The sequence below is a fragment of the Osmerus eperlanus genome, chromosome 20 (assembly GCF_963692335.1).
Source record: "Osmerus eperlanus chromosome 20, fOsmEpe2.1, whole genome shotgun sequence".
Taxonomy (NCBI): Eukaryota; Metazoa; Chordata; class Actinopteri; order Osmeriformes; family Osmeridae; genus Osmerus; species Osmerus eperlanus.
In genome coordinates, this window is record NC_085037.1 from 12,781,111 (window position 1) to 12,804,888 (window position 23,778).

The 23,778-nt window shown below is 45.6% G+C and overlaps 4 protein-coding genes and 1 non-coding gene across 5 annotated transcripts in view; 4 read left to right on the forward strand and 1 right to left on the reverse strand.

Moving 5' to 3' along the window:
• Positions 1-15,837, reverse strand: part of cdcp1b (CUB domain containing protein 1b) — an 80,747-nt gene extending 64,910 nt beyond the window's left edge. Inside the window, exons 1-13 of the mRNA XM_062486709.1 lie at positions 15,572-15,837; positions 13,330-13,575; positions 12,966-13,181; positions 12,598-12,863; positions 12,230-12,323; positions 11,671-11,852; positions 11,273-11,453; positions 10,903-11,100; positions 10,342-10,698; positions 9,654-9,844; positions 8,802-8,967; positions 8,176-8,260; positions 6,778-7,899 (exon numbers count right to left, since the gene is read on the reverse strand). Of these exons, the coding sequence (XP_062342693.1) occupies positions 7,371-7,899; positions 8,176-8,260; positions 8,802-8,967; positions 9,654-9,844; positions 10,342-10,698; positions 10,903-11,100; positions 11,273-11,453; positions 11,671-11,852; positions 12,230-12,323; positions 12,598-12,863; positions 12,966-13,181; positions 13,330-13,575; positions 15,572-15,641 (2,781 nt within the window). The 5' untranslated portion in view covers positions 15,642-15,837 and the 3' untranslated portion in view covers positions 6,778-7,370. The remainder of the gene's footprint in view (positions 1-6,777; positions 7,900-8,175; positions 8,261-8,801; positions 8,968-9,653; positions 9,845-10,341; positions 10,699-10,902; positions 11,101-11,272; positions 11,454-11,670; positions 11,853-12,229; positions 12,324-12,597; positions 12,864-12,965; positions 13,182-13,329; positions 13,576-15,571) is intronic.
• exosc7 (exosome component 7) lies at positions 67-4,144 on the forward strand. Its single transcript, XM_062486735.1, has 8 exons — positions 67-222; positions 417-518; positions 732-826; positions 975-1,140; positions 1,598-1,668; positions 2,055-2,178; positions 2,753-2,908; positions 3,995-4,144. Exons 1-8 carry the CDS (start codon positions 166-168, stop codon positions 4,097-4,099), a joined length of 876 nt encoding a protein of 291 aa, XP_062342719.1. The 5' UTR covers positions 67-165; the 3' UTR covers positions 4,100-4,144.
• Positions 4,483-6,420, forward strand: LOC134040715 (tetranectin-like protein). Its single transcript, XM_062486755.1, has 4 exons — positions 4,483-4,579; positions 4,693-4,701; positions 5,008-5,100; positions 5,587-6,420. The coding sequence occupies exons 1-4, from the start codon at positions 4,483-4,485 to the stop codon at positions 5,988-5,990; spliced, it is 603 nt and encodes a 200-aa protein (XP_062342739.1). The 3' UTR covers positions 5,991-6,420.
• Positions 15,838-17,177: 1,340 nt separating the features above from the next.
• On the forward strand, positions 17,178-23,644 carry nrm (nurim). The gene is made up of 10 exons (XM_062486741.1): positions 17,178-17,384; positions 17,627-17,728; positions 17,920-17,987; positions 18,088-18,150; positions 19,993-20,123; positions 20,260-20,311; positions 20,474-21,004; positions 21,577-21,770; positions 21,876-22,052; positions 22,424-23,644. The coding sequence occupies exons 7-10, from the start codon at positions 20,842-20,844 to the stop codon at positions 22,727-22,729; spliced, it is 840 nt and encodes a 279-aa protein (XP_062342725.1). The 5' UTR covers positions 17,178-17,384; positions 17,627-17,728; positions 17,920-17,987; positions 18,088-18,150; positions 19,993-20,123; positions 20,260-20,311; positions 20,474-20,841; the 3' UTR covers positions 22,730-23,644.
• On the forward strand, positions 21,357-21,429 carry trnak-cuu (transfer RNA lysine (anticodon CUU)). Its single transcript has one exon. It is a non-coding gene; the product is annotated as a tRNA-Lys (tRNA).
• Positions 23,645-23,778: the final 134 nt, after the last annotated feature.

The window sequence follows — 23,778 nt, forward strand, 5'->3', positions numbered from 1 at the left end:
CATTCACAATGATCAACAGCTAATTAACCTTTTTACACACAATCTGTGGAATTTCATGTGTGCAAATAGCTGATGAATAAACCATCTGGATTGACACAAGAGCGCATGTTGATGATGTAGGCTGCTGGGACGCACGTGGTACCGGTAGTGTTTGGCAGCACCAGCATGGCAACTGTTCAAGTCAGTGAAGCCGAAAAGGTGTACATTTTGCATGGCATACGGGTACGTTTCATTTCTAATATGTATTGCTTGATTATGGCATTCAAAGGAAGTACTAAACCGGATTTAATTAAGATATATAACCCGTTAGCTCTGCTGTATTGATGCAGCCCAGTTAGCCAGCAGGCTAACCTGTAGCACGCTTAAGTTAGCTAGCGCTAGCTATGTTGTGTTTTGGTTGACGTGTTTTTCTCCAGGATGACTTGCGAGTGGATGGACGAGGCTGCGAAGACTACCGACACATGGAGATAGAGACGGACGTGGTGTCAAACACAGATGGCTCAGCCAAAGTCACACTGGTAAACACGGCCAGCCGAGATGGCTCACTATCAATACACTGAACCGGCGCTTTGGATAACAGCGTCTGCTAAACGAAGATCATGTCAAATAAATACGAACTACTTTTTTTTAGCAAACATCTGTAGCCTGTCCCACCACCTATTATTCAACTGCGTTGACTGCAGTGGATTTATTGCTAACATGACGAACTAAATCCGGCGCGTGTCTTGCAGGGTCACACAGCCGTACTAGTCGGAGTCAAAGCTGAAATAGGAAAACCAAGGTCTACGGTACCAGACGAGGGCTACCTGGAGTTCTTTGTTGACTGGTAAGCACTATGTCTGCAACGTGGACTTAAGTTAGTCTGATGAAACACTCTTTCCAGAACATTCGATCAAAACAGTAAATATGGATACAACCTATCTCATGGCTTAAAAGTTATTTTTCATGTTCTTGTGTCTTTCTCCCCCCCTCAGCTCTGCGAATGCCACCCCAGAGTTCGAAGGTCGAGGCGGAGAGGAGCTGGGTACTGAACTGAGTAACACCCTGTACAAGGTGTTCAACAACAGACGCAGCGTGGACCTGAAGAAGCTGTGCATCAGCGCAGGAGAGCACTGCTGGGTGCTCTATGTGGACGTACTGGTAGGTCAGTCTGTGTTTGGGCGTGAATGTTTCGTCACCCTGGGTGGCCCAAGTGGGAGGTTCATCATCAAATTATTTTTTTCATTTGTACAGCCTGTATAGCATTTACGAGGAATGTCACAGAGGGCTTCACACACGCCCGTAGAGCTGCCCCTCAACCAACCGTAACCCGTTAGAAGACAAGGAAAAACTCCCAGTAAAACTAATTGAGAAAAAAAAGTTATAAACCTTGTGAGGATCAGTTCAGTGAGGGCTCCCTTTATCCAGAGACGGTTGGTGGGAGAGAGGTGCAGACCAGAGGCTGAACACAGCCATGCATCAAGAGTAGAGAATAGAAATGTGCAAATGTATGTTGATACACAGATATCCAGAGTTCCAACTCGGCACTCTGGACCATCTATGGACCCCCCACCTCAACCTGATATACTAATTGTAAGCTTTTTCCCCCCCTGCCTAGCTCCTTCAGTGTGATGGAAACTTATTTGATGGCATTTCTGTGGCTATTAAGGCAGCCCTGTTTAACACAAGGTAAGGTTCTAGCAATGGTTACCTTATGCACACTAGGTTGTTAACGTAACACATTTCCTTGTTGTAGAAAAAAATTCATAGGTAAACCTTCTTTACGTAACTTTACCCAACAAGTTAACTTTAGGTTTGAGTTTAGTTCTTAACATAACCCTACTTTTAAGTTATTTTACGTAAAACGACATGCAATGATGACTTGCCTGTTACAGGACTCTCAACACCCATGTTTACATTACATCTTCTGCTAACATATTCGAGCAAAGATGCTGATGACGCTATATCGTAAACAGCCTGCCTCAGGTTTGTTTATGACCTGCTCGCTCAGCAGAACAGGGGCATCCACCCGAGCCAGCCAATCGCTGATCTCTCCCTCTCGTCCCTCCCAACAGACTTGCCAGAGTGCACCTGTCAGAGGACGAGGAAGGGGGGAAGGAGATCGAGCTGTCGGACGACCCGTACGACTGCGTGAGGCTGGACGTGGAGAATGTGCCGTGCATCGTGACCCTGTGCAAGGTGAGGCAGCACGGTGAGGCAGCTCTCTGTGCAAGGTGAGGCAGCACTGTGAGGCAGCTCTGTGTGCAAGGTGAGGCAGCATGGTGAGGCAGCTCTGTGCAAGGTGAGGCAGCACGGTGAGGCAGCTCTCTGTGCAAGGTGAGGCAGCTCTCTGTGCAAGGTGAGGCAGCTCTCTGTGCAAGGTGAGGCAGCTCTCTGTGCAAGGTGAGGCAGCTCTCTGTGCACGGTGAGGCAGCTCTCTGTGCACGGTGAGGCAGCTCTCTGTGCACGGTGAGGCAGCTCTCTGTGCAAGGTGAGGCAGCTCTCTGTGCACGGTGAGGCAGCTCTCTGTGCACAGTGAGGCAGCTCTCTGTGCACAGTGAGGCAGCTCTCTGTGCACAGTGAGGCAGCTCTTTGTGCACAGTGAGGCAGCTGTTGCTGACCGTGCTGACACAGAGGACACAAGCAGCTGTCACAGTAACCCGCTGACGTGTGGGGTGTAGGTTCATTTGTCATATTTACTCCTGTTTTTTCACACATTTGTGTTATTGTGCGTGTGTGTGTGACTGCGTGTGTGTCTGACTCGTCTGTCTAGGTGGGCCACAGGCACGTGGTTGACGCCACTCTGCAGGAGAAGGCCTGCTCTGTCGCCAGTCTCATCATCTCCGTCACGCACAGGGGCACGGTCACCTGTGTCCGCAAGCTGGGGGGAGGGAGCCTGGACCCGGAGAGCATATTTGAGATGACTGAGGTGAGTCGGTGCCGTCGTATACTTGACTCTAAGTACGTCGTCGAGTGCGTACTTTGTTCACGTCTCCTCTGGGCTTGAGTGTACGAGTACGCAACGTGTTACACCAGCAGGAACTGTGGGGCGGTAAAGCAACGGTCCTCTGGTGTCCTGCGAGATGGAAACAGGAAATGGAGAAGTAGTTGTACACGACGGTGGTGAATTTAAGAATTTGGCGCTGCTGTTTTTGTTGTGTTAAGATGGTGACGACACCTCTGTCCCCATGTTTATTGTTGAAAGAAAGAAAAAATTGAAAGTAGTTTTTGACGTCTTTCCGATCAGGTACAAAGTGTTGCTGAACTGCCTCCTAGCGGACATTAAACATCCGTTTAGACCGAAAGTAGGCAGTGGAGTATGTGAGCAATGCTGCTTGCGTAGGAACAATCGCACACGTTTGAGTGTGGAGTATATTGAAGCCTTTGGGGGGTTTCAACACGCTCCTACTCTCTCTAAAGTCTCACCAACTTAGAGAGACTTGCAGCTCAGGAACAAACCTTGTTTCCTCTACAGTCTAGGGAATTCGAAGAAATGTAGTTTGCCTCCCCTTTGTAAAACAAAGCAAAAGAACGTGTGTGACTCTTTGGTACGTGTGTTATGTTTTGTGTGTAGAAACTCAACCCTTGTGCTGCCTTCGGGTCACATGACCCAAAGGTTCATAACGAACCATTGTTGTTTTTACCCAAAACAAATAATAATTTTCTTTTAACCTTTGCAATGTGGGGGGTCTGAGAAAATGCTTCACTTTGTTTTTGTATGCGATAAAGTTGTCGCAGTACGACGGTGGGTCACAATGACTGATGGGTCAGAATGACCCATTACATTACATTTACATTTAGCAGACGCTTTTATCCAGAGCGACTTACAGTAAGTACAGGGACATTCCCCCGAGGCAAGTAGGGTGAAGTGCCTTGCCCAAGGACACAACGTCATTTGGCATTGCCGGGATTCAAACTGGCAACCTTCAGATTACTAGTCCGACTCCCTAACCGCTCAGCCACCTGACCCGAAGATAACACAAGGGTTAACCGGTCTGCATGTGTGTTTCTGCAGACGGGGAAGCGGGTGGGGAAGGCCCTCCACACCCCACTCATGGATCTGCTGAACAGCGAGGAGAGGCTGGGAAGCAGGAGACAGAAGGTTGGCTTCCTCGGCTGAAACCGGATGTTTGCATTTTTCTAATAAAACACATTTTGTACAGTCTGTTTGGTCTTCGGTGTAAGGGTGTGGTTATTGCTGACGTCTGAAACGGGGAGAAAATACATGTTTGCACAAAGTGGCTTCTTCAAGATGACCAAGTGGCGTATACCCGCTGTTATGAATCTTGTGTTGGGACAGTGAGAGGCCTGGGCTTGGCCTGGCCCTTTGACAGAGGAGGTCCAGGGAGCAGATGTGGGGCGGAGTTGGTGGAGGAGGGAGAAGGGAGAGGAGGGAGAAGGGAGAGGAGGAGGGAGAAGGGAGAGGAGAGGAGGAGGGAGAAGTAGGAGGAAGGTTAAATGCTAGGCTCAGCGTTTGAGGAGTGCCATTTGGCAGTTGGTACCATGGAGTTCCGAGGAGCGTGTCTGGTGTGTGTTTTGCTACTGCTGGTTCACGGTTCATTCCAGCAAAGTGTTTCAAGGAAGAAAACGGTGAAAAAAGGTAGGATGTTAATTTAGCAGATGATTTTACACATTTAAAAACAAAGTACAAAGGGTGGGTTGAACTTGCGACCTCTTCTTCTGCAAGTCAAGGTGAGGAGATATCAACTCTAGTCATGAGTGGTCTATTGTTTTATCTTCAATATCCATGAAAAGATTTGTTTGCGAACATAAAAGTACGTGTGTAGTTCAGTGGTAGAATATTTGACGGCAGATTAAGAAGTTGCAGGGTCAAGTGCCCCCACACACACATACATACACTCGTGGCTTTGTTTAAAAGCGCCTGATAAATTATTATTGCATAAGGGACGTATGACTCCGAGCTAGAGGAACACAACACAGGAAGGACGTCTTCAAGGGGTGTTTATTATTATTATTGTATGTGTAATTTGCATGTTTCTGTCCACACTCTAACCCCGTTCCTGCTAGATGTGGACCCCGCCGTAGCGGGGCTGCAGAAGCAGATTGATGACATCGTCCAGGAGTTAAATCTGCTGAAGGAGAACCAGGCGCTGCAGACAGGTAAGATTCACATTGTCAAAACAAGGACACGTTTCCTAGACGACAGACGATAATAAGGAAAAAGTCTAAATAAATCAATATTGTCACACCCAAAACACAAAGGGCTAATTGTAGCCTGCATAGGCTACAAGATGTGCACCCTCTACATTAAAGTTGGGAATAGGCTACTGGTATGATTGTTATAGGGCGCCTAGTCAATGCGCCCCAAGTCAAATCCAACCATATGTTACAAAATGTGGTCGGCTTCTCTTATAAACTCAACCCAGATGGGCAGCATTATTTGATTTATTTTGATCTGTAAAGCATATGAAAAGTATCCAAATGACAATATAACCGAATACTACATGATTGCACAGGAGAGTTAAGCTATAAAAGGTGTGATGTTTAAAATGCATCTTCAACCCCACATTTACAACCTAAACTTGTAGGCATGTTTGACGTGTCTCTAAATCTAATCATCTACCCATCCATTTTGCATCTCCTCAGTCTGTTTGAAAGGAGTCAAGGTCCACGGGAAGTGTTACCTGTCCGACCCCGTTAAGAAGCGTTACCACCAGGCTAACGAAGACTGCATCGCACTGGGAGGCATACTCAGTTCGCCTACGTCCGCCGACGACAACGACCAGCTGAGCGTCTACGTCCGCCAAAGCATCGGTCAAAACGAGCAAATCTGGTTAGGTGTCAACGACATGGTGAAGGAGGGAGACTGGAAGGACCAGACAGGCCTCAGCATTCTGTTCAAGAACTGGGATAACACCGATTTCCGGTCCCCACAACCGAACGGAGCCCAGTCCGAGAACTGCGCGGTGCTCGAGGCCAAAGGCGGGAAATGGTCCGATGAAAACTGTCGCGAGGAAAAGGCTTCTATCTGCGAGTTTAACATAGTCTGAGGAGAACAGATATGATAGCGTCTTATCTTGGGCTTTAGCTGGCTCTTTGTCCTGCTTTTTATACCTTTCTGCACTCTCAGCTATAATTGTCCCTGATAAGGGGGTACATCAAAGTAGGTCTAACTGTTAATTTTGTTTTTGAGGAGACCTCAGCACATGGCACTTTTCCAAAGCTGACACCAACATGAAAGGTGACAATTGTCTTATAAAAGATAGCCTAGCACACGTTGACAAACAGATTCAAGAGACATTTCCTCTAGACCTGTACAAAACATGATTTAAAAAAATGAATATTTTACATGAAACTGAATCCTGGTAGACTTCTGTTTTAGCCTATCCTTTTCTTTCTCTAAACGAAGTTTAATTCAGCGCTAGCCTTTTCAAGTGTTTTTTCACAAAGTAATGTCTAGCCTGTTGTAAACTGAAAGAAGTAGCCTATAATGTAATAAAGATATATAAAACGACAAAATGAAGTATTGGTTAAAGACAAAGAAATTAAGAGAGAGGAACAGTTTGTGAAAGAGACTAGGCAAGCACTGCATCGTTTTTGATGGAATTGGCATCTGCTTTGAGCGTTTCCCATAACAATAGTGGCCATTGGATTGAAAATCTTCCACACCATCGTTTTACGGTTCAGGTTCCTATGGTTCAAGTCTCAAACCTGCCAGCTAGAATTAAATTCAACTGTTCAATCAGAGTGAAAAATACAGCCTACACACGATAATCCATTCGAATTCATATGGAATTTATTCTAAAATCTGTCATGACAAATACAGTTTAGTTTCACAAACAGAAAACATTTACAGATACCAAAAAGAGCACAAGACAAAACACTGCCATTTAAAATCACTTGGTGTCAATAAAAAGTACTCTGCTACAGCACAATACATCCATTTCAAGGAAATACAAACAAAATCACTCCAGGAATCACTAACATGAAGTAGGTAGGCTAGTTAAGTGAACTATACAAAACATACCATTGTACATAAGAAATAAAATAAAAATAGACTAGGTATCTAAAAACAGAAATGTGGCAGAGTTTACTTATAAAAACTGCAGTTAATCGTCCTGATGCAGTAGATGTGTCCCTGAGTCGCCATAAGGCACTGCAGCATCTTTCCTCTCGCCAGACACCGCTTGACACTCTTTGAAAACATGTCATGTCGGTGCTGGACTGAGGTTGCCTTGCAATAACAAAACCAGTGGAAACGTTCCCAAAAAATGCTTAATCCCACCCACTCGACCCTCCAGTCCCTCATCCTTTCAAATACTAACAAAGTATTTGAAAGGATACCAACTGCCGTTTGGTTCTGATCCGCAGCCGGTGGGAGGTGAATGAGTAACAGCGTTCCATTCCCCCCCCCCCCCCAAACCGTCACGCTACATCGAGTCCTCCCAGTCCAAGTCCTGGCCGTCCACCCCTGGTTCTGGTTGCAATTCCGCCGACAGACGGATCTTGTTTATATCCCCAGTGTTCTTGAACGTGTACAGCTCATTGTCCACCATCCTGCGATCCTCGAACCCCAGGCTGTCCTGACGCCCTATGGGGGTCCTGGGCCTGGCGGGGTGAAAGCTCTCAGCCGGGTCCAGGAAGGGTCTGTAAATGTCTTTCTCCGGCCGATGGTCAAGCTCCTGCTCTGGGCTGGTCGCTAGGATCACCGGGGGTATGTCGACCTGACCTGTGAAAGTCCGGTAGGAGTCCACAGGTATTCCCTGGATGTGTTCCTGGATGTTTTCCATGTAACCTTGGTCCTGAAGCAGGTGTCCGTAGACCATGGTCTCGTCGATGGAGGCGTAGACGTGGGAATCGTTGTCAGCGCGGGTTTTAGGAAACATCCCGTCGCCAGGGAGGAAGATGTTGCCTTTCCCGATGTAGATGGACGGCTCTTTTATCATAGTCCTCCTTTTCCTGGTAAAACAAGATTTTATTGGGTTTCTATCAAAACGATATCAATATTATTATAAAATTCTTTGAGGCAGAATCTATTCAAGGCTTTGTTTAACTCACAAACACAGGACCCCTGGTTTAAAAAACCAGGGGCTGACGCAACAATTTACCACCAACGATCTAAACGTCTCAGATTAGACATGATGACATGAACCTACTACGAAGATTACATAAATGTACATCGCCTCACGAAAAGGATGTCCGGTTATGTTTGAACTGACGCAGGTGTATACGTACTTTATCACCAGGCAGATCACAGCCAGGGCTATGAGGAGGAGCAGCAGCGCTCCCACAGAACCCAGAATGATGCTGAGGAGGATACCTACAAGGAAGCAACAGGATAATGAGTATGCACATGCACACAGGTATCATACTTTATCATCACAAAGTCTTCATTTAGCATGTTTCTATCCAAAGCCACTCACAAGGGGGGATTTGGTCCTGTGAACACCTGAACTGCAGTCAAATGCTCCCTCACAGATTACCCATCACTATTGAGGGGCAGTTCTATGGGCGTATGTGAAGCCCTCTGTGACATGCTTGAGTGTAAAAAGGGCTATACAAATATATTTTGATGGGATTTATTGCTATAAGCTATGAGAGGCTAATAGGTAGCATCAGTTTCACGACTACAAGTGCTTGTTACGAGCAGAGATGGGAAGTAACAAAGTACAAATACTTTGTTACTGTACTTATGTATATTTTCCTGGTATCAGTACTTTACAATATATTTTCGGACAACTTTTTACTTTCACTCTTTTTACACAAATATCTGTACTTAGTAGAAAGTACGTTAGTTTTGGTTAGATTTTTTTTCTTTTTCTAAAGGTTGAAATATTATTTTCGAAAAAAGAGTTTCTCACTGCTCTTCTTCTGCACCGTGACTCTAGTGAGCACGCTGAACTGGCCGTCCTTGACCAGGCAGTTGGTCATATTGAGGTAGAAGCTCCCAGAAACCAGCAGCTTGTCGGCCGCTGCCTCGTCCTCCCTCCGGCTCAGCATCTCCTCCAGAGACCCCAGGGTCTGTACCTAAGGAGTCAGATGGCTGAGCGGTTAGGGAATCAGGCTATTAATCAGAAGGTTGCCGGTTCGATTCCTGGCTGTGACATTTTATGTTGTTTCCTTGGGCAAGGCACTTCACCCTACTTGCCTTGGGGGGAATGTCCCTGAACTTACTGTAAGTCGCTCTGGATAAGAGTGTCTGCTAAATGTAATTGTAATGAAGGTAGGTAAGGTTGTTGAGACGCACTTTTTGTCCTATTTGCTGAACTTAACATCATGATAGCATAGCAACTGACACGGGAGTCAGTTGGCTGAGCGGTGAGGGAGTCGGGCTAGTAATCCGAAGGTTGCCAGTTCGATTCCCGGTCATGCCAACTGACGTTGTGTCCTTGGGCAAGGCACTTCACCCTACTTGCCTCGGGGGAATGTCCCTGTACTTACTGTAAGTCGCTCTGGATAAAAGCGTCTGCTAAATGACTAAATGTAAATGTAATGATAGCGGCAAATACATCTAAAAGGTTTGACAGTAACAATTATAAGAATCAAGTAACTATGGGCGTCACAGGAAGTGTAATGACATGACCAATCATTTAGTTCGAACCAAACGTTCAAATGTTTTTTTAAATATATTTTTTACAGCACAAGGGGGGATTTGAACCGGTTGACCTCTCGATCTGCATTCAAACGCTCTAACCGCCGAGCTGCAGTCTCACCCTGATGCAGGTGTGCGTCTCCTCGCACTTGGGTTGGCTGATGTTGATGAAGCGCAGGTCGGCCTCGCACTGGTCGGGCAGGGAGACGATCCAGGCGATGGTGGAGGAGGGGGCCATGCCCCCGGGCCAGTTGGGGGTGGCGAGGAAGGAAGGGTCGCCCACCCTGGGGCTGACCGAGTATATGATGCTGTCTAGAATTGCGGGGAAGGAAGGGATCGCTCATCAAACCTGCTCATGTGGATTTAACACCCGGAGGATAGTTTAACATGTCTTTAAACGTGTCTTTCCATTGCATATTTTGGACATACTGTACATACTCCCCTACTGAACATACTGTCCATACTACACGCTGTACATACTGTAATTTATAGACTTAGATTTGCATTACTGTATATCAATTCTATTCTTTTTGGCTTTGTACCTGTACTCTCAATGACAATAGCGTGTAAACATGAAGTCTGTCACTGCCCTCTTGTGGCTTGTGAAGAAAGTACAGGATTACAGCATTTCCATGGGCAGATTCAGACAATAATTTACTACCCAAGCACTTTAGGGACTATATATCTGTGATTATAGATTAGATTATAAATGACAGATTATAGATTACAGATTACAATACATCCAGAATATGTCCGCCAAACCTCCCCCTGACCTGATGCACGCATGTTCCAACAGACAGCCAACACACCTGAGATTTCCTCGGTGAAGGTGGCGTTGAGCAGCGGCCTGCGTGCCAGGCTGAGGTCCTTGGACGAGGCCGTGACGGTCACACTGGAGCGGACCTGGACTTTACTGATGATGCCTCCGGGGCAGAAGTGGCCCATGGACACCCCGTGCTTCTCAGTCAACAAGAGGGAGACTGTGCCGTTACACTCCTGCCCCGGTAAGGAATGCCGGAGGGTTCCTTCGGGAGACTGCAGCCCCACGGTGCCTTTGACCGGGACCTGGAGATCCCAGCTGAAGCTCTGGAGGGGCATGGGGAGGCAGGTGTCCAGGCCAGGGATAGCGAGGACCACGTCAGGACACAATGACCTGGCCTTGCACACTGGAACACAGCGAGGAGAGAGGGGGTTTCGGAGATGTCAACTAAGGCGCAAAGCGAGAAGGATCGGACACTCCTAGTCGAGGGTCGACTGTCAAGAGGCACATTTTCAATACGAGTCCCACGATCAAGGTGAACGTTGAGTCAAAAAAGAAGGAACATTTGTTATGTCTTGTAATCAACACAAAGGGATGATGGATATGGTACCTATGGTTTCGGTGGCTGTCAGAAACAGATCTTCACTGGGGCAGTCAAGAAAGGACAGGCTGGCTTTTGTCCCTGAGGGAATGGTGATATTCTCTGAGACCACAGAATCCTTACTCATCTCACAGTAGGGATCCGAGCCCCTCTTGGCAATGCTGAGAGTCAGACCTCTCTTCTGCGTCAAATCCACCGTGCACAGAACTACAAGGGACACAAGAAGCCAAACAGAAACAAAAAATTGACTCGATAAGGAAGCACCGTCAGCCTAGTATTTTTTATTATTTTTTACTTCGATTTATCACGACACAAACATCGCCTGACATGACACAAAAATCGGACAAAACAAATCGGAGAAACGCCAATCGCGGCCTACCTGGGTGTCCACTCCTCATCACAGAGATCCTGAAGCTCAGTCTCAGGCCCTGTACCGTGCGGTTGGTCTCGCAGTTCTGCAGGGTCATGGCGAAGTTGCCTTGGCGATGAGCAGGCTGGGGGTCCATCAGGGCGGTCCTGTCGGGAGCCTTCTTGCCCTCCGTCAGGTACTCCACGCCCACCTGGGGTTTTTAGTTGAAATGTGTATTTTTTTATGCTTTTTTGGACAGTTTTAAGTGAAGTGTGACAGGAGAGACAGAGAGACAGAGAGACAGAGAGACAGAGAGACAGAGAGACAGAGAGAGAGAGAGAGACATGCAGCAAAAGGCCAAGGCGGGAAGGCTTTAGCCTACATGGTACAAGCACTTATCCGGTGAGCTACCGAGGCGAGCCGCCCACCTGGTTCTTGAGGCACTGTGGCGAGGTGACGTCCGGGAAGATGATGGTGTAGCTGTGCATTCCTGGAACCAGGAAGTCCCAGCTCATCTTCTGCTGACTCGGGAAGTCCTTGGGATAGTTGGCTGAGATGAAGTCCGTGTTGGACACACCGCGAGGAAGAGCTACTTGGATCGTGGCCAGCACTGTAGGGAGAGAGAGCGAGAGAGAGCGAGAGCGAGAGCGAGAGCGAGAGCGAGAGCGAGAGCGAGAGCGAGAGCGAGAGCGAGAGAGAGAGAGAGAGAGAGAGAGAGAGAGAGAGAGAGAGAGAGACAGAGAGAGAGAGACAGAAAGAGCGAGAGCGAGCGAAAGTGAGGAACAGAGTTGAATAAATAATTGAGTGTCAGAACGAAGGGGCTGCAAAGGCTTTTTACAGAGAAACCTTTGATTACGTGAACCAAGCTGGGATTTTAATTCACATAACTACACCAATTCATGCTCTTACATCACTGCCGGGGAACACTGCTGACAGCAGTGCCTAAACGCTCTCTGGTTATTTCACAGCTCACAGTCGAGTACTTACCATCAGCCTGAGGCCCAACAGAGACCTTGAAGTCCACAGGCTCCAGTTTCCTGTCCCCAGGGACTTCCAGGGACACACGCCCCTTGTACAGCACCTGGGTCACGTTTTACATTACACTGTTATTCATTTAGCAGACACTTCTATCCAACGCGGCCTTGCAAATAGTGCATGTAGAATAGTGCAGCAGAAGATCATGAATCAGAAGTGAGTAGTAGCAGTATGTAGATCTGCTCAAATATATACATCATTTGTCATCAGCATAGCAGAACAGTCTGTATTTACTAGCCATCGAAAGATCTCAGCTACCAGACCCGGTGTGGTGTGAACATAAGACAATACTTCAGCGCTACAAATATCCTCTCAGTCACCTGGATCCTGGTGATGCCTCCGTCGCGGCAGAAGGTCCCAATGGTGGCCGGCCCTGTGCGCTGGTACGCGATGATGTGGTACATGTGCTCATCGGGACAAGTTTCGGAATTGGGAATCTGCCTCATTCCTGGTTCTGGGAAGTCCAGCTGGAAGGCCCGGGTGGTTACCATGATCTTCGGGTCCCAGGTGAAGGTTCTGTTGAAGTCCGGGAAGAGGAGGGACTCTGTCCGGACGATGTTGTTGCTGCAGGTGACTTCTGTGCAGTCTGGAAAGAGATGAAACCCAAGGGAGAGGAAGAGAGGGTCAGGGTGCGTTGTGATGACAATAATAATAATAAATACTTTTTATCAGAAGCAATGTTCCTTACCTATTTCCCTGTTGATCTCCACCTTGAAGACGTCTTGTGGCCGGAGGCAGGTGAAGCTCACCGAGGTGATGGAAGCGTCTCTCAGAACAAGCTCTTTGGCGTTGCAGGTCTTGTCAGGATCCTCCCCTACACACACTTGACAGTTGGGGCCTTTGACGTCCCTCCTGATGAAGACGATGGTGTTGGGGTCAGGGGTAACCGACATGGTCCTACCCTCTGGGGAACATGACGAATAAACAAATACGGTTAGATTTCACATTGCTTTGCTAAATAAAATACATTTTAAAAACACTACACATTTCGAGGGGTGCCTGTAATTATACTAAACGATCATCATACCAGCTGTGAAGATTTTCAGACTCACTTTTGGTCGGTGGACTGGTTGTAGCTATTGGCACAGTTGTGGTCACTTCATCCTCCCGTGGTTCTAGCGTCGTCACAGACTCAGGAGGAGGAGATGGAGGAGGTGGAGGAGGACTGGTGGTGGACTGAGGGAGAGGGCCAGTTGTGGACTGAGAGAGGGAACCGTTAGTGGGGTGAGGGAGTGGACTGCTCGTGGACACCCTCGCGGAGGTGCCCATGTCAGGGTTGACGGTCGCAGGCTGACATTCTGAGGAAGAAAGAGTGAGAGAAGCAATTTAGCACATCCCTGAGTTTGAGAAGGCTGGATATCTACTGAAAACACTGAGAATATCCCTCAAACATTCCCTAAATCCATCCTAGGAGACAAAGTAGATAGACCCATTTAAGGAATATATATATACATACACATTTATTTTCAAAATTGGTATACCACGCCAACTTCCCTTCAGCGACGTAAAGACCACTGCTTGTTGAAACGAAGCAGAAGCGCTATTCCAACAGCAATACATAACGAGACACATGAAGGGCTCACAGTTTCCCTACTGCTCTGGAAAACAGGCCAGGAAGCAGGCTTGAACTTAACGTATGCACATGTTTAAACTCGAGGCCTGCTGAGCACTAAACAAGCACACATCCTGACAAGGACACTACACAGAAGACCCCATCTCACAGGAAAAGGGTCATTCAAGTTCTATGTAAGACTCAATTGGCCAACTGTGGAAATAACCAACTGTTCTACGCACTCTCTGTACTGTAAGTCCCTTTGGTTAATAGCGTCTGCCAAATGAACACATTATTATTTGTCGGTTATATTTCATAGTCAGAAAAACACGTCAGTGTTAACACCCCAGCCACACACTGGTAAAGCTTGTCTGAGTGATTGTGTAAACAACAGTTATTGTGTAAACAACAACAAATCTACCCGCCTGTATGACTGTTTGCTTTTGGTCAACAACCAAGTCACTGAGTCATTCAGCATGACTATTCTGTACTATAGTTGTTGTTGATTGCGTTTATATGTTTATTTATTTTCTTTACTGTTTTCATGGTCTAATTGTTAACAATTTTCGCTTTTGTGAAGCACTTTGTGACCTGGTTCTGTGAAAGGTGCTAGGCTAAATAAACTTGACTTACTTTGAGCAAGCAAGCCATTGTTCCAGTTTAGAGTCCTGTTCTCAGGAGTGACGGTGACAAGTTTCCGTCTGTGTAGGAACTGAAATTGATATTTGACTACTGTGTGGTTTGTGCCTCCACAGTCTTATATTTCAGCGTGACATCATGTAATAAGTTGGATATAGTTTAGGTGTATGTGTTTGAGGCTGGTTTAAGGATAAAGGATTGACATTCAGGTAGACACAAATAACGTGGTATTTTTTTGTGGTGCTATATTCCCTGCACATGTACTATCAGAAAGGAATTCTTGACATCTCCAAAACTTGTAGGGACTTGAACCCAACACAGAACAATATGAGTGTTTGCATAGGGAACAGTAAAAATGCAACTATAGGTTGGTTATGTTTTTATTTTATAGTTTATAGTTTTATAGTATAGTCTGGTGGTGTCTGGTCTGTCTGGTGTGGTATTTGAACAAACGCGAGTTGAGTATTTTAACTTCAGGAGAGGAGACACCTGATTGTGTCGGATCAGAAAACTAAGATTGCATAATCTCTGGAACGAACATAATGGCCTGAATTTCATACAACAGATTGTTGGTTAATAATTGACGAGGCCATGCTTCCATTTAATCTAGTGGGCCTCCTGGCCATAAACATGAACTGTAGTCCTCCATCATAATGCTACAAGAGCAATGACAGACAAGCATAACAGTTGAAACTTAAACCTGGATTGGCCCCCCCATTATTTATCTATGCCAAGTACCAAGCGATAAATCATTAGATCTCCAACCTTGGTCGTGTAGGCTAATTCGTTGTCAAGTAGGCTACAGGCTATACAGATGCAACCGAATACCCCAGATATTTCCTACAGAAAGACGAGCATTCTATCTCAGCTCCCACACTGTGCAGTTTCAGTGTATCATCACATATTCCAAAAATAGGCCTATAATGAATTCAACACCCACACTATGCTTAGCTGCCTCGCCAGATACAATGAACAGACATTACAAATAAGCAAACAGAATCAAATCAGACGCGATGAAAACATCTAATTTCTATGTAGCCTAAATCACAATGTCCGTTTTGAAGTACCCGACCTTTGTTTTGTTTGAAATATTGTTTTCTCACCTGACCGGTTGAAAAGCAGCGAAGTTAGAATTCCCAGGAGCACGGAAGCGCAAGTTCTGAAGAGCCGCATGTCCCTTTATAAATACCGAAAATATTAATAATTCGGTAAACTACTGGATGTTCTGAAAAAGACTTGGCATGCTTGTCAAAATCGCAAATTAGAACATTTCGATGGCGGTCGGAGGCAGGTTCCGCGACTTCCTTATTATCTATCACCTGTTTCACGCAGAGGAGGGTGTGTACAATTACCTGTCGAAACTTGACGGTTGGCGAGTCGTTCGCACCTTTCAGCGGAGAGGGTGATGGCGGAAAGAACCCTTTTCTGCCTCCCCTCTGCGCTTTGGCTTAATGGGTGCCCTACTTTTATCAAATGTAATATTCAGCCAAGACAAGATTTTCATTGCTTCACTGGAATTTAGTGTCGGATGCACATAGTGGTCCTCAAGATAATAGAAATTTACGAACCGGTTCTTTGTACCAACTAAAAGATTCATGATGATTTGTCTATAAAAAGGTTAGGTTTCCCCTTTGTGTTCACTTATAAGATGACACAGAAAAAGGCAACTGAATTGTCGTATTTCCCTAGAGCCAGTGAAACTTGTAGGATTTCTATGGGCAATTACCTCTCAGCAAAACTATATATTTATAACCCGTCCATTGGTGTTCTGTGTTCCATGTTTTGCCTAAGCAATTTCCCCTTGTACTGTGAATATTCATAGTTGTATTGAGACATGCTCTTGCCTCTACACGTCTCCTATGGAATTCCTAAGACATAGCCTCCAGCCAAGGCTACTGGACTACTCTGACACACACCTCACTGGCGTTTATTCAAGGTATGGCGAAACCAGTTTGACAGACAGGTAGTGTGGGCGTGATTGTGGCTGGCTGATGCATTTACATGGTAAACTCCTGTATTGTGTCAGAAACATGTCCCACACAACAGGACTAACCCCCTGGTGTGAAGTACTAAACTGTTTATCTATATCTGCTCTTAAAGTTTTCAAGTTTTCTAAATAAATAACAGCTTGTGTCAAATGCTTGTTCTGGCCTCCAGATCTAAAACTGGAAGACACCACTTGAGGGCAGCATCACATAATTTTCTAACCATGTCTGAAGTTCTTTTGCATTAGGGTTTGAAGAGTTGATGCTACTGTGGTTTGCTTTGTGTAGTCTTCAGATGTAACAAACCCCCACATGGGTGAATGAAGCTACAGTGAAGGGTTCAAAACTCTGGATAAGAGCGTCTGCTAAATGACTAAATGTCAAAACGGCCGTGCTGTCGGCAGACCCTAGATGTCATTTGGCCCAACTGGTTTCTTTGACCTTGTATTCCCTTCCCCCACACTCTCTCTCTTTCTGTTTTTCTATGTCTCTCTCTCTCTCAGTCTCTCTCTCTCAGTCTCTCTCTCCCCCTCTCTCTCAGTCTCTCCCTCTCTCTCAGTCTCTCCCTCTCTATCCCCCTCTCTCTCAGTCTCTACCTCTCTCTCAGTCTCTCCGTCTCCCCCGCCCTCTCTCTCTCTCTCTCTCTCCCTTTCTCTGTCTCTGTCCCTCCCTCTCTCTCTCTCTGACAGCTGGTCTCGCCTGTCCTCTCTCCACCAGATCGCGGTCCTGCAGTTCAGCCGGTGAAGCTACAGGCTATTCCGCCCCCTGCAGAACCTCTCCACACACTCCTCTGAGCGTCTATAAACCCAGACCTGGCTCCCCTTACAGCGTCAGACCCTCCTGTCTACCCTTCACACAGAATTAGCTCCTAACAGACTGTCTGGGACGGCAGAGGAAATGGAAGTCCAGTCAAACAAGGACCTCTACTTTGGTGAGCATGCTGAAAAGCTTGTTTTTGTTTTGACTCTATAGTGGTGTTTTTGCTCAACGTACTGCTCTAGGCAGCTATAAGGCTGTTTTGAGTGGGCACATGTCTGTGAAGGAGAAGTCCTCTGGGGGTGCCTGTGTTTCCAATCGACACTGAAGTAAAAAGGACAAAACTTAAACATACATTTGCTTGCAGTTTCCACAAACTACACAATGTCTTCATTTTGTGTTGCCTGCCCTTTCCAGGTAGCTGTGAGACGTGCGGAGAGGGAGTGTTTGGTGTTGGCCAGGCTTGCAAGGCCTTGGGGAAAGTCTACCATGACTCCTGCTTCACATGCAGCTACTGTGGTGAGGATTCCTGCTACGTCTGCTGGACAGCTGAGACTCACTGGTGTCACTCGATGCTAGACTATTGACTCTTTTTTGTCAGTGGAATAGATGTCTGTCTGTCTGTCTATGTTGTTTGTCTGTCTTTTTCCAATTATTCACCTTTTTCCAGCACTATCCTTCATCTCACTTCTTCTCTGCGACATGTTCAGGTAAAAAGCTGAGAGGAAAACCGTTCTTCTATAGGTCAGGACAAGCCTTCTGTGAGCAGGACTTCTTGGTAAGCCTTAAGTATAAAGCTGTCTCCGTGGAGACTGTGTACTGTGTGTGTATTTCCTGATAGAAGTCACGTGACCTGATTCCAACCACGTTGTTGCCAGTATTCAGGTGTCTGCTCATCCTCAGAAATCTGCAACGCCTGTGGATGTATAACTACAGACATGGTATGTTTATTGGGTGTGCTCAAGCCTTCGGCGAGAGCACAACCTTTGTTCTCTCACATATATATTTATTTATTTATTGTTTATTTTCGCCCCCCTAAGGATCAGTCAATATTTGGACTACATACACAACGGCGGTGTCAAAAGGTTCGTCTTGGTAGCGATTGCGTTGGTTGTATTTTTATTTACGTCCCGTTGCATGGTTTAAGTAGAAATTGCGTTTTTGTGGTGAAAAGTGAAGCTAACGGTGGCTAATTTGCTAGCCACAGTCACTGACGTTACTAACGTCACTACGTCACTAACGTCACGAAAACACGCGTGACTACCTGTAGCAGAACATTCGTTTCGCATCTGTTAACTTGGGGGATAGCTAGGCTAACTATAGCTTTACTGCAAGGCAGCTGCAGGAACGCCACAAGCAAAGAGGCCAGGGTGATAACTATTTACTCATTTTACTTTGTGATGTGAAACACAATTATGAAATGTAATGTACAATATTAGCTGATATTATTAAGGAAGTAGGCCCACATCTACTTTTGGAAACGGTAGTCTACTATTTCACTGAAGCATTAGCATCATGACATTAGCCTCTGTTGCCCGGGCAACACATACTACAGTGGTCTATGATGCATCTGTTTTCAATCTTTAAAATAAACATTCCTCACAAATACATTTTCGTTGTAGGATTTATTATGACATTACATTACAAGTAAACGATTTGTGGGTGAAATGATCATTACCTGTGGTTTCAATACAGTGTATCACTGCAACGCTGTAGCCTACGCGAGACACTACAAAAACATCTACACAGCTGTAGGAAGTCAAACGGCGACAGAACATGTTCGGCACTCCCCTTACTTAAATCAAAAGTCTATCTAACTACTAACCTGAACTTCATTGCCACAGCCTAAACGTTGTCAATCTGTTCATGAAAATAATTTATTTCAGCCTAAACCGTACAACGGAACGTTAAATCCAATTCAACCAACGCAATCGCTACCAAGACGAACACAGCAGTAGTCTACTAGTACTGTACTGTAGTAGTACAATTTACCGGGGCAGCTTCTCCACACAGGGCTATGTGGCATTTTGCGTTGTTACTGACAATGATCGCTACCAGTGAGCTTTTTATGAATGAGCGATTTTGCACGAAATAAATGTCAAGCTTATTTACGTTTTGGGGGGCATATTTTCAGTTAGCAGATGGGACTGTCTGAATCGCGATTCCATCTTCTACTGCCGGGTAACGTCGTAGAATAATCTTCAAAGGGGGTTCTTTATTAATGAATGAATGCAATGAGTAGGCTAAATGCATGAAAATATCACGAGAAGGGAAAAACTTAAAATGACGTTTAAGTCATAGAGATTAGGTCCATTTTTACACCGGTCTGCCAAATTTATTCGTTTTGATTCAACGATGAGGCTGCCTCTTGCAGGGGAAATGAGAAGACATCCATTTCATTCTACACTTCACTCGTATTTTCAGTTGTAAATGAGCAGCAAAAGAAAAAAGCTTTTAAATCTATTTAATCTTTATAAATAATAAGTATGCATTTTCATATAAAATATACAGAAATCAGTTGTAAAAATGTCATTCAAAAACGGACCCCTGTGCAACCGACGCAAGCAAGCACACCCTACAATTTCCCCAGAAATTGTACCCTCTCTAGTTTAGTGTGTGTTTGTGTGACTGTGTGTGGGGAAGTGCATGTGTGTTTGTGCGAGTGTGTGTGTGGGGAAGTGCATGTGTGTTTGTGCGAGTGTGTGTGAGCAAGAATGTTTGTTTGTTTGTGTGTGTGTGTGTCCAAACACCAGGTTCTATCAATCTACCCCTGTCTACCTCAGGTCATACATGCTCTTAGGATGTCCTACCATCCTGCCTGCTTTTGCTGCGTCATCTGTAAAGAGAACATGATGGGGAAACTTTACACAGTTGACACCAAAAACAAGGTTTACTGTGTCAGAGATTACTACAGGTGAGTGATTTACACCGTTACTAAGCACCAGACCAGGGCTCAGCCCTGAGTCCACCACCCCGCCCTATGGCCACACCCACTGTGTCTTCTGAAAGACCGCTTCAGTTCATCTCATTTACTCATTCTTTGTTCGCAGAGTTTTTTCACCTAACTGCGCAGCTTGCAGACAACCCATTTTGCCGTCAGAGGTGGGCAATTATAACAATTATATATAATAATTATAACTTCCCTACAGCAAACTTATTTTGAATGTGTTTTGCTATCTAGCTAAAACAACCTTTTTCCTGAATTACTGTAAAGCAACGTAATATATGGGTTCTAAAACAGTTTGTTTCTCTGCTCACCTCTAGGGATCCAGAGAATCTATCCGGATAGTGTCGTTGGACACGAGTTACCATGTTGAGTGCTACGACAGTGTGGTCAACTTGACTTGACAATCAGAGCGCTAATAGGCATGATGCTTTGTTTCAACGGTCTATTAAGTATTCCGTATTCCGGCCTTTTGACATCGGTTTGTTTTATGTCTGGTTAGGCATTTCTTTTTGTAGCATAAGATCTTCCTCATACATTTTCCAAGCATTCTGTGAATATGTCAAAATAAAGTGAGTGATAAAGTGACATTAAGTGATTTTTTCCCCTAAAAACAGCGACCCCTTGTGTTTATATCCTCGTTTCTCGTTCCCGGAAGACTCGAAACAAGTTGCAACTGCAAAACAGAATGAATATTGAAATGGCGTCAGTCACGGTTCGCGGGCCGACAATCTGTATATTGGCGCTCCTAAACTTCGTTTTCGTTTTCATAACCGGTGCAGACTTTGTCCGTTTCATTTCTTTTAGAGCCATTTATCATAACATCACTGGAGAGACGAACATCTGTCAAGGTATGTTTTTGCGCCGCACATAGCCTTTGCCAGCATCATTTATGTAAATTGCGTTCAGTGTGATTGCGACGTACAGTAGTTGCAATTCACAGAAGCACACACACAATTTACTGATTTGACGAGGCTGCAGTAACAAAGTTAGAGGTGTTGTTCAAGTAACACGTTGAACAAGGGAGAAGTTACAGAAAACATTCATATAAACGCAACATGTAAATGTCAAGTTTAGGTTATACTTGTAAACATTAGTAAGATATAATCAATGTATTTGTATATCAATGCCACAATAATTCACAATAATCTGTATTACAGACACCGAGTGTGAATACGCTTGATTATACCATATGATGTCAGCGCCCGGCTAGCTCAGTCGGTAGAGCATGAGACTCTTAATCTCAGGGTCGTGGGTTCGAGCCCCACGTTGGGCGCAGAGTTTTTCTCCCTTCAAGTAATTTATATTTAACAACCAATGTATGTCTTAAACGCCATTTAAAAGCAGTAAATCAGTAAAGCTTTTGTTTTAATATGTACAATATCGTAAAAAATTGGTATAAATGTGTTTTGTTATCCTATAGATTCAGTGCCCTGGTCTGTAGCCTTGCGAGACAGCTCAGTGCTGTGGTCTGTGTGTGTGGATGTGGGGCTACTGGCGTTCTTCACCGCCCAGCACAGCCTCCTGGCCTGGGCGCCGGTGAAGCAGGCCTGCCAGGCTGTCCTCGGGGTCCTAAACCGGACAGTCTACTGTTCCTCCACCGCCCTGACACTGCAGGTAACACACACACACGTATACAAACACACACAAACGTAAACACACATAAAAACGTGTGCTAAAAGAATATAATGTTATTGAATATAATGTTTTTCCTCTTGTTAGGTCCTGATGCGCTGCTGGCAGCCCGTGACCAAGGCTCCCTGCGTGTGGGCGGTGAGACACGCCCCCTGGAGCACCTGGTTCCCATTGGTCTGCTTTGCGCTGCACTTCCTGTGTTGGGCTGTCATCTGCAGCATCCTCCTGATCTTCGACTACGCAGAACTGCTGGGGGTCAAGCAGGTGGGTGGAGGCACACTTCCTGTATCCTGAGATATTCCTGTGATGTCACACAGGTGGGTGGAGCCACACTTCCTGTATCCTGAGATATTCCTGTGATGTCACACATCTGAGTTGTGTTTGTCACCTTGATGCCGTGCCAAAACAATAATTGGTGGGAAATTATCCCGGTGAAATTATCCTGGTGAAATTCTGAACAACAGCAGAAGAGGGATTATGATTTTTCTTCTTATAAATAGACAATAGATAACTCTATTTGTGCTTGTGTGTGGATGTGCTTGTCCCACATCTCTTTTGCTCTCCCTTACACACTTTCTCTCACTCTCTCTCATTTTCCCTCTTTTTCCTCTCCTCTCTCTCTCTTTCTCTCCCAGGTGTATTATGAGTGTCTGGGTCTGGGTGACCCCCTGTCCCTGAAGTCTCCCAGAGCCCAGCGCCTCTTCGCCCATCTCCGCCACCCGGTGTGCGTGGAGCTGGGGGTGGTGCTGTGGCTGCTGCCTGCCCTGTCCCTGGACAGACTCATCCTGGCCGGGTCTCTCTCCACCTACCTGGCCCTGGCGCACTCCCTGGACGCCCAAGACCTGGCCTACCTCCGGCACCAGCTCAGCAGCAAACTGCAGCTCTTCTCTCTGCCACCAGAGGGCAGCGTTCAGGCCGGGAATAACCACAAGGAGGAGTAATGTTTGCGTTTATAGAGTGAAGCTGCGGTTTACGTTATGTTGTGATATGAGAAATGGGGGCTCCCTAATATGGTCTGATGGTCTGGGAAGGCCCGCCTTATACAACATGTTTAAAGGGGACAAAACCTTTTTATTGTTTTTACTGAAGAATTCTTACCTATTGTGCCTTTAAAGCTTGTTGGACGTAAAACAGGCCCTGCTGTACCCTGGTCCTTCTGCCTTACCTGCCATGAAGATATTCCCTGGGTAGATTTAGAAAGTAAATTGTAAAGTTATAGATATAGATATGATAGATCTGGGAATTGGGATGCAGGGATTGTATTTGGTGTTTGATCAGCAAATGTGCCCAATTAATCTTCTGCGGAACCTGATCTAAGCCTTGCAACACTGTATTTATTTAGGTAGTTTCTTGTCACTGGATCTTCTTGGCATAATATAGGAATACATATTGTACACAACATACATTTCTTTTTTTACCAAATGGAGTATTTTGTATCACAAAGAAACTGTATTTCTGGCTATTTTATTCATACATTCCTTCACTGTCAAGCTGCTATTGTATCTTTACCGGGGAATCAGGTGGCTGAGCGGTTAGAGAATCGGGCTAGTAATCAGTCAGGTCGCTGGTTCGATTCCCGGCCGTGTCAAATGACGTTCTGTCCTTGGGCAAGGCACTTCACCCTACTTGCCTCGGGGGGAATGTCCCTGTACTTACTGTAAGTCGCTCTGGATAAGAGCGTCTGCTAAATGTAAATGTAATGTAAATCTTTAGAGTTCATGAGGAAATTCATGATGCACCAGTCTTCACAACATGACATGCATGGTAATGGTTGTTATTTGAAACGGCTGAAAAGGAAGAAACGTCTGCTTTTATGCTTATTATCGTAAGCATAAATGTAGGCATAAAACTAAATCACGAATCAAGTTGGTCTCAAATTGACTATTTAAATCCCGCGGGTATACCGGAGCTTCATACGTTGGATTTACCTCAGGTAAACTTGCACGCTCTGCCGGCAGCACTTTCAGCCATGACCCCCTGCCTCCTCTTC

What these genes read in the sequence shown, in the direction of transcription:
- exosc7 (XM_062486735.1), top strand. Translation starts at nt 166, where the DNA reads ATGGCAACTGTTCAAGTCAGTGAAGCCGAAAAGGTGTACATTTTGCAT. An exon ending in GCTCAGCCAAAGTCACACTG is followed by an intron (nt 519 to 731) that starts GTAAACACGGCC and finishes CGTGTCTTGCAG; the next exon opens with GGTCACACAGCCGTACTAGT. An exon ending in GCATATTTGAGATGACTGAG is followed by an intron (nt 2,909 to 3,994) that starts GTGAGTCGGTGC and finishes GTGTTTCTGCAG; the next exon opens with ACGGGGAAGCGGGTGGGGAA.
- LOC134040715 (XM_062486755.1), top strand. Translation starts at nt 4,483, where the DNA reads ATGGAGTTCCGAGGAGCGTGTCTGGTGTGTGTTTTGCTACTGCTGGTT. An exon ending in GAACCAGGCGCTGCAGACAG is followed by an intron (nt 5,101 to 5,586) that starts GTAAGATTCACA and finishes GCATCTCCTCAG; the next exon opens with TCTGTTTGAAAGGAGTCAAG.
- nrm (XM_062486741.1), top strand. Translation starts at nt 20,842, where the DNA reads ATGAATATTGAAATGGCGTCAGTCACGGTTCGCGGGCCGACAATCTGT. An exon ending in AGAGACGAACATCTGTCAAG is followed by an intron (nt 21,005 to 21,576) that starts GTATGTTTTTGC and finishes GTTATCCTATAG; the next exon opens with ATTCAGTGCCCTGGTCTGTA. An exon ending in AACTGCTGGGGGTCAAGCAG is followed by an intron (nt 22,053 to 22,423) that starts GTGGGTGGAGGC and finishes TTTCTCTCCCAG; the next exon opens with GTGTATTATGAGTGTCTGGG.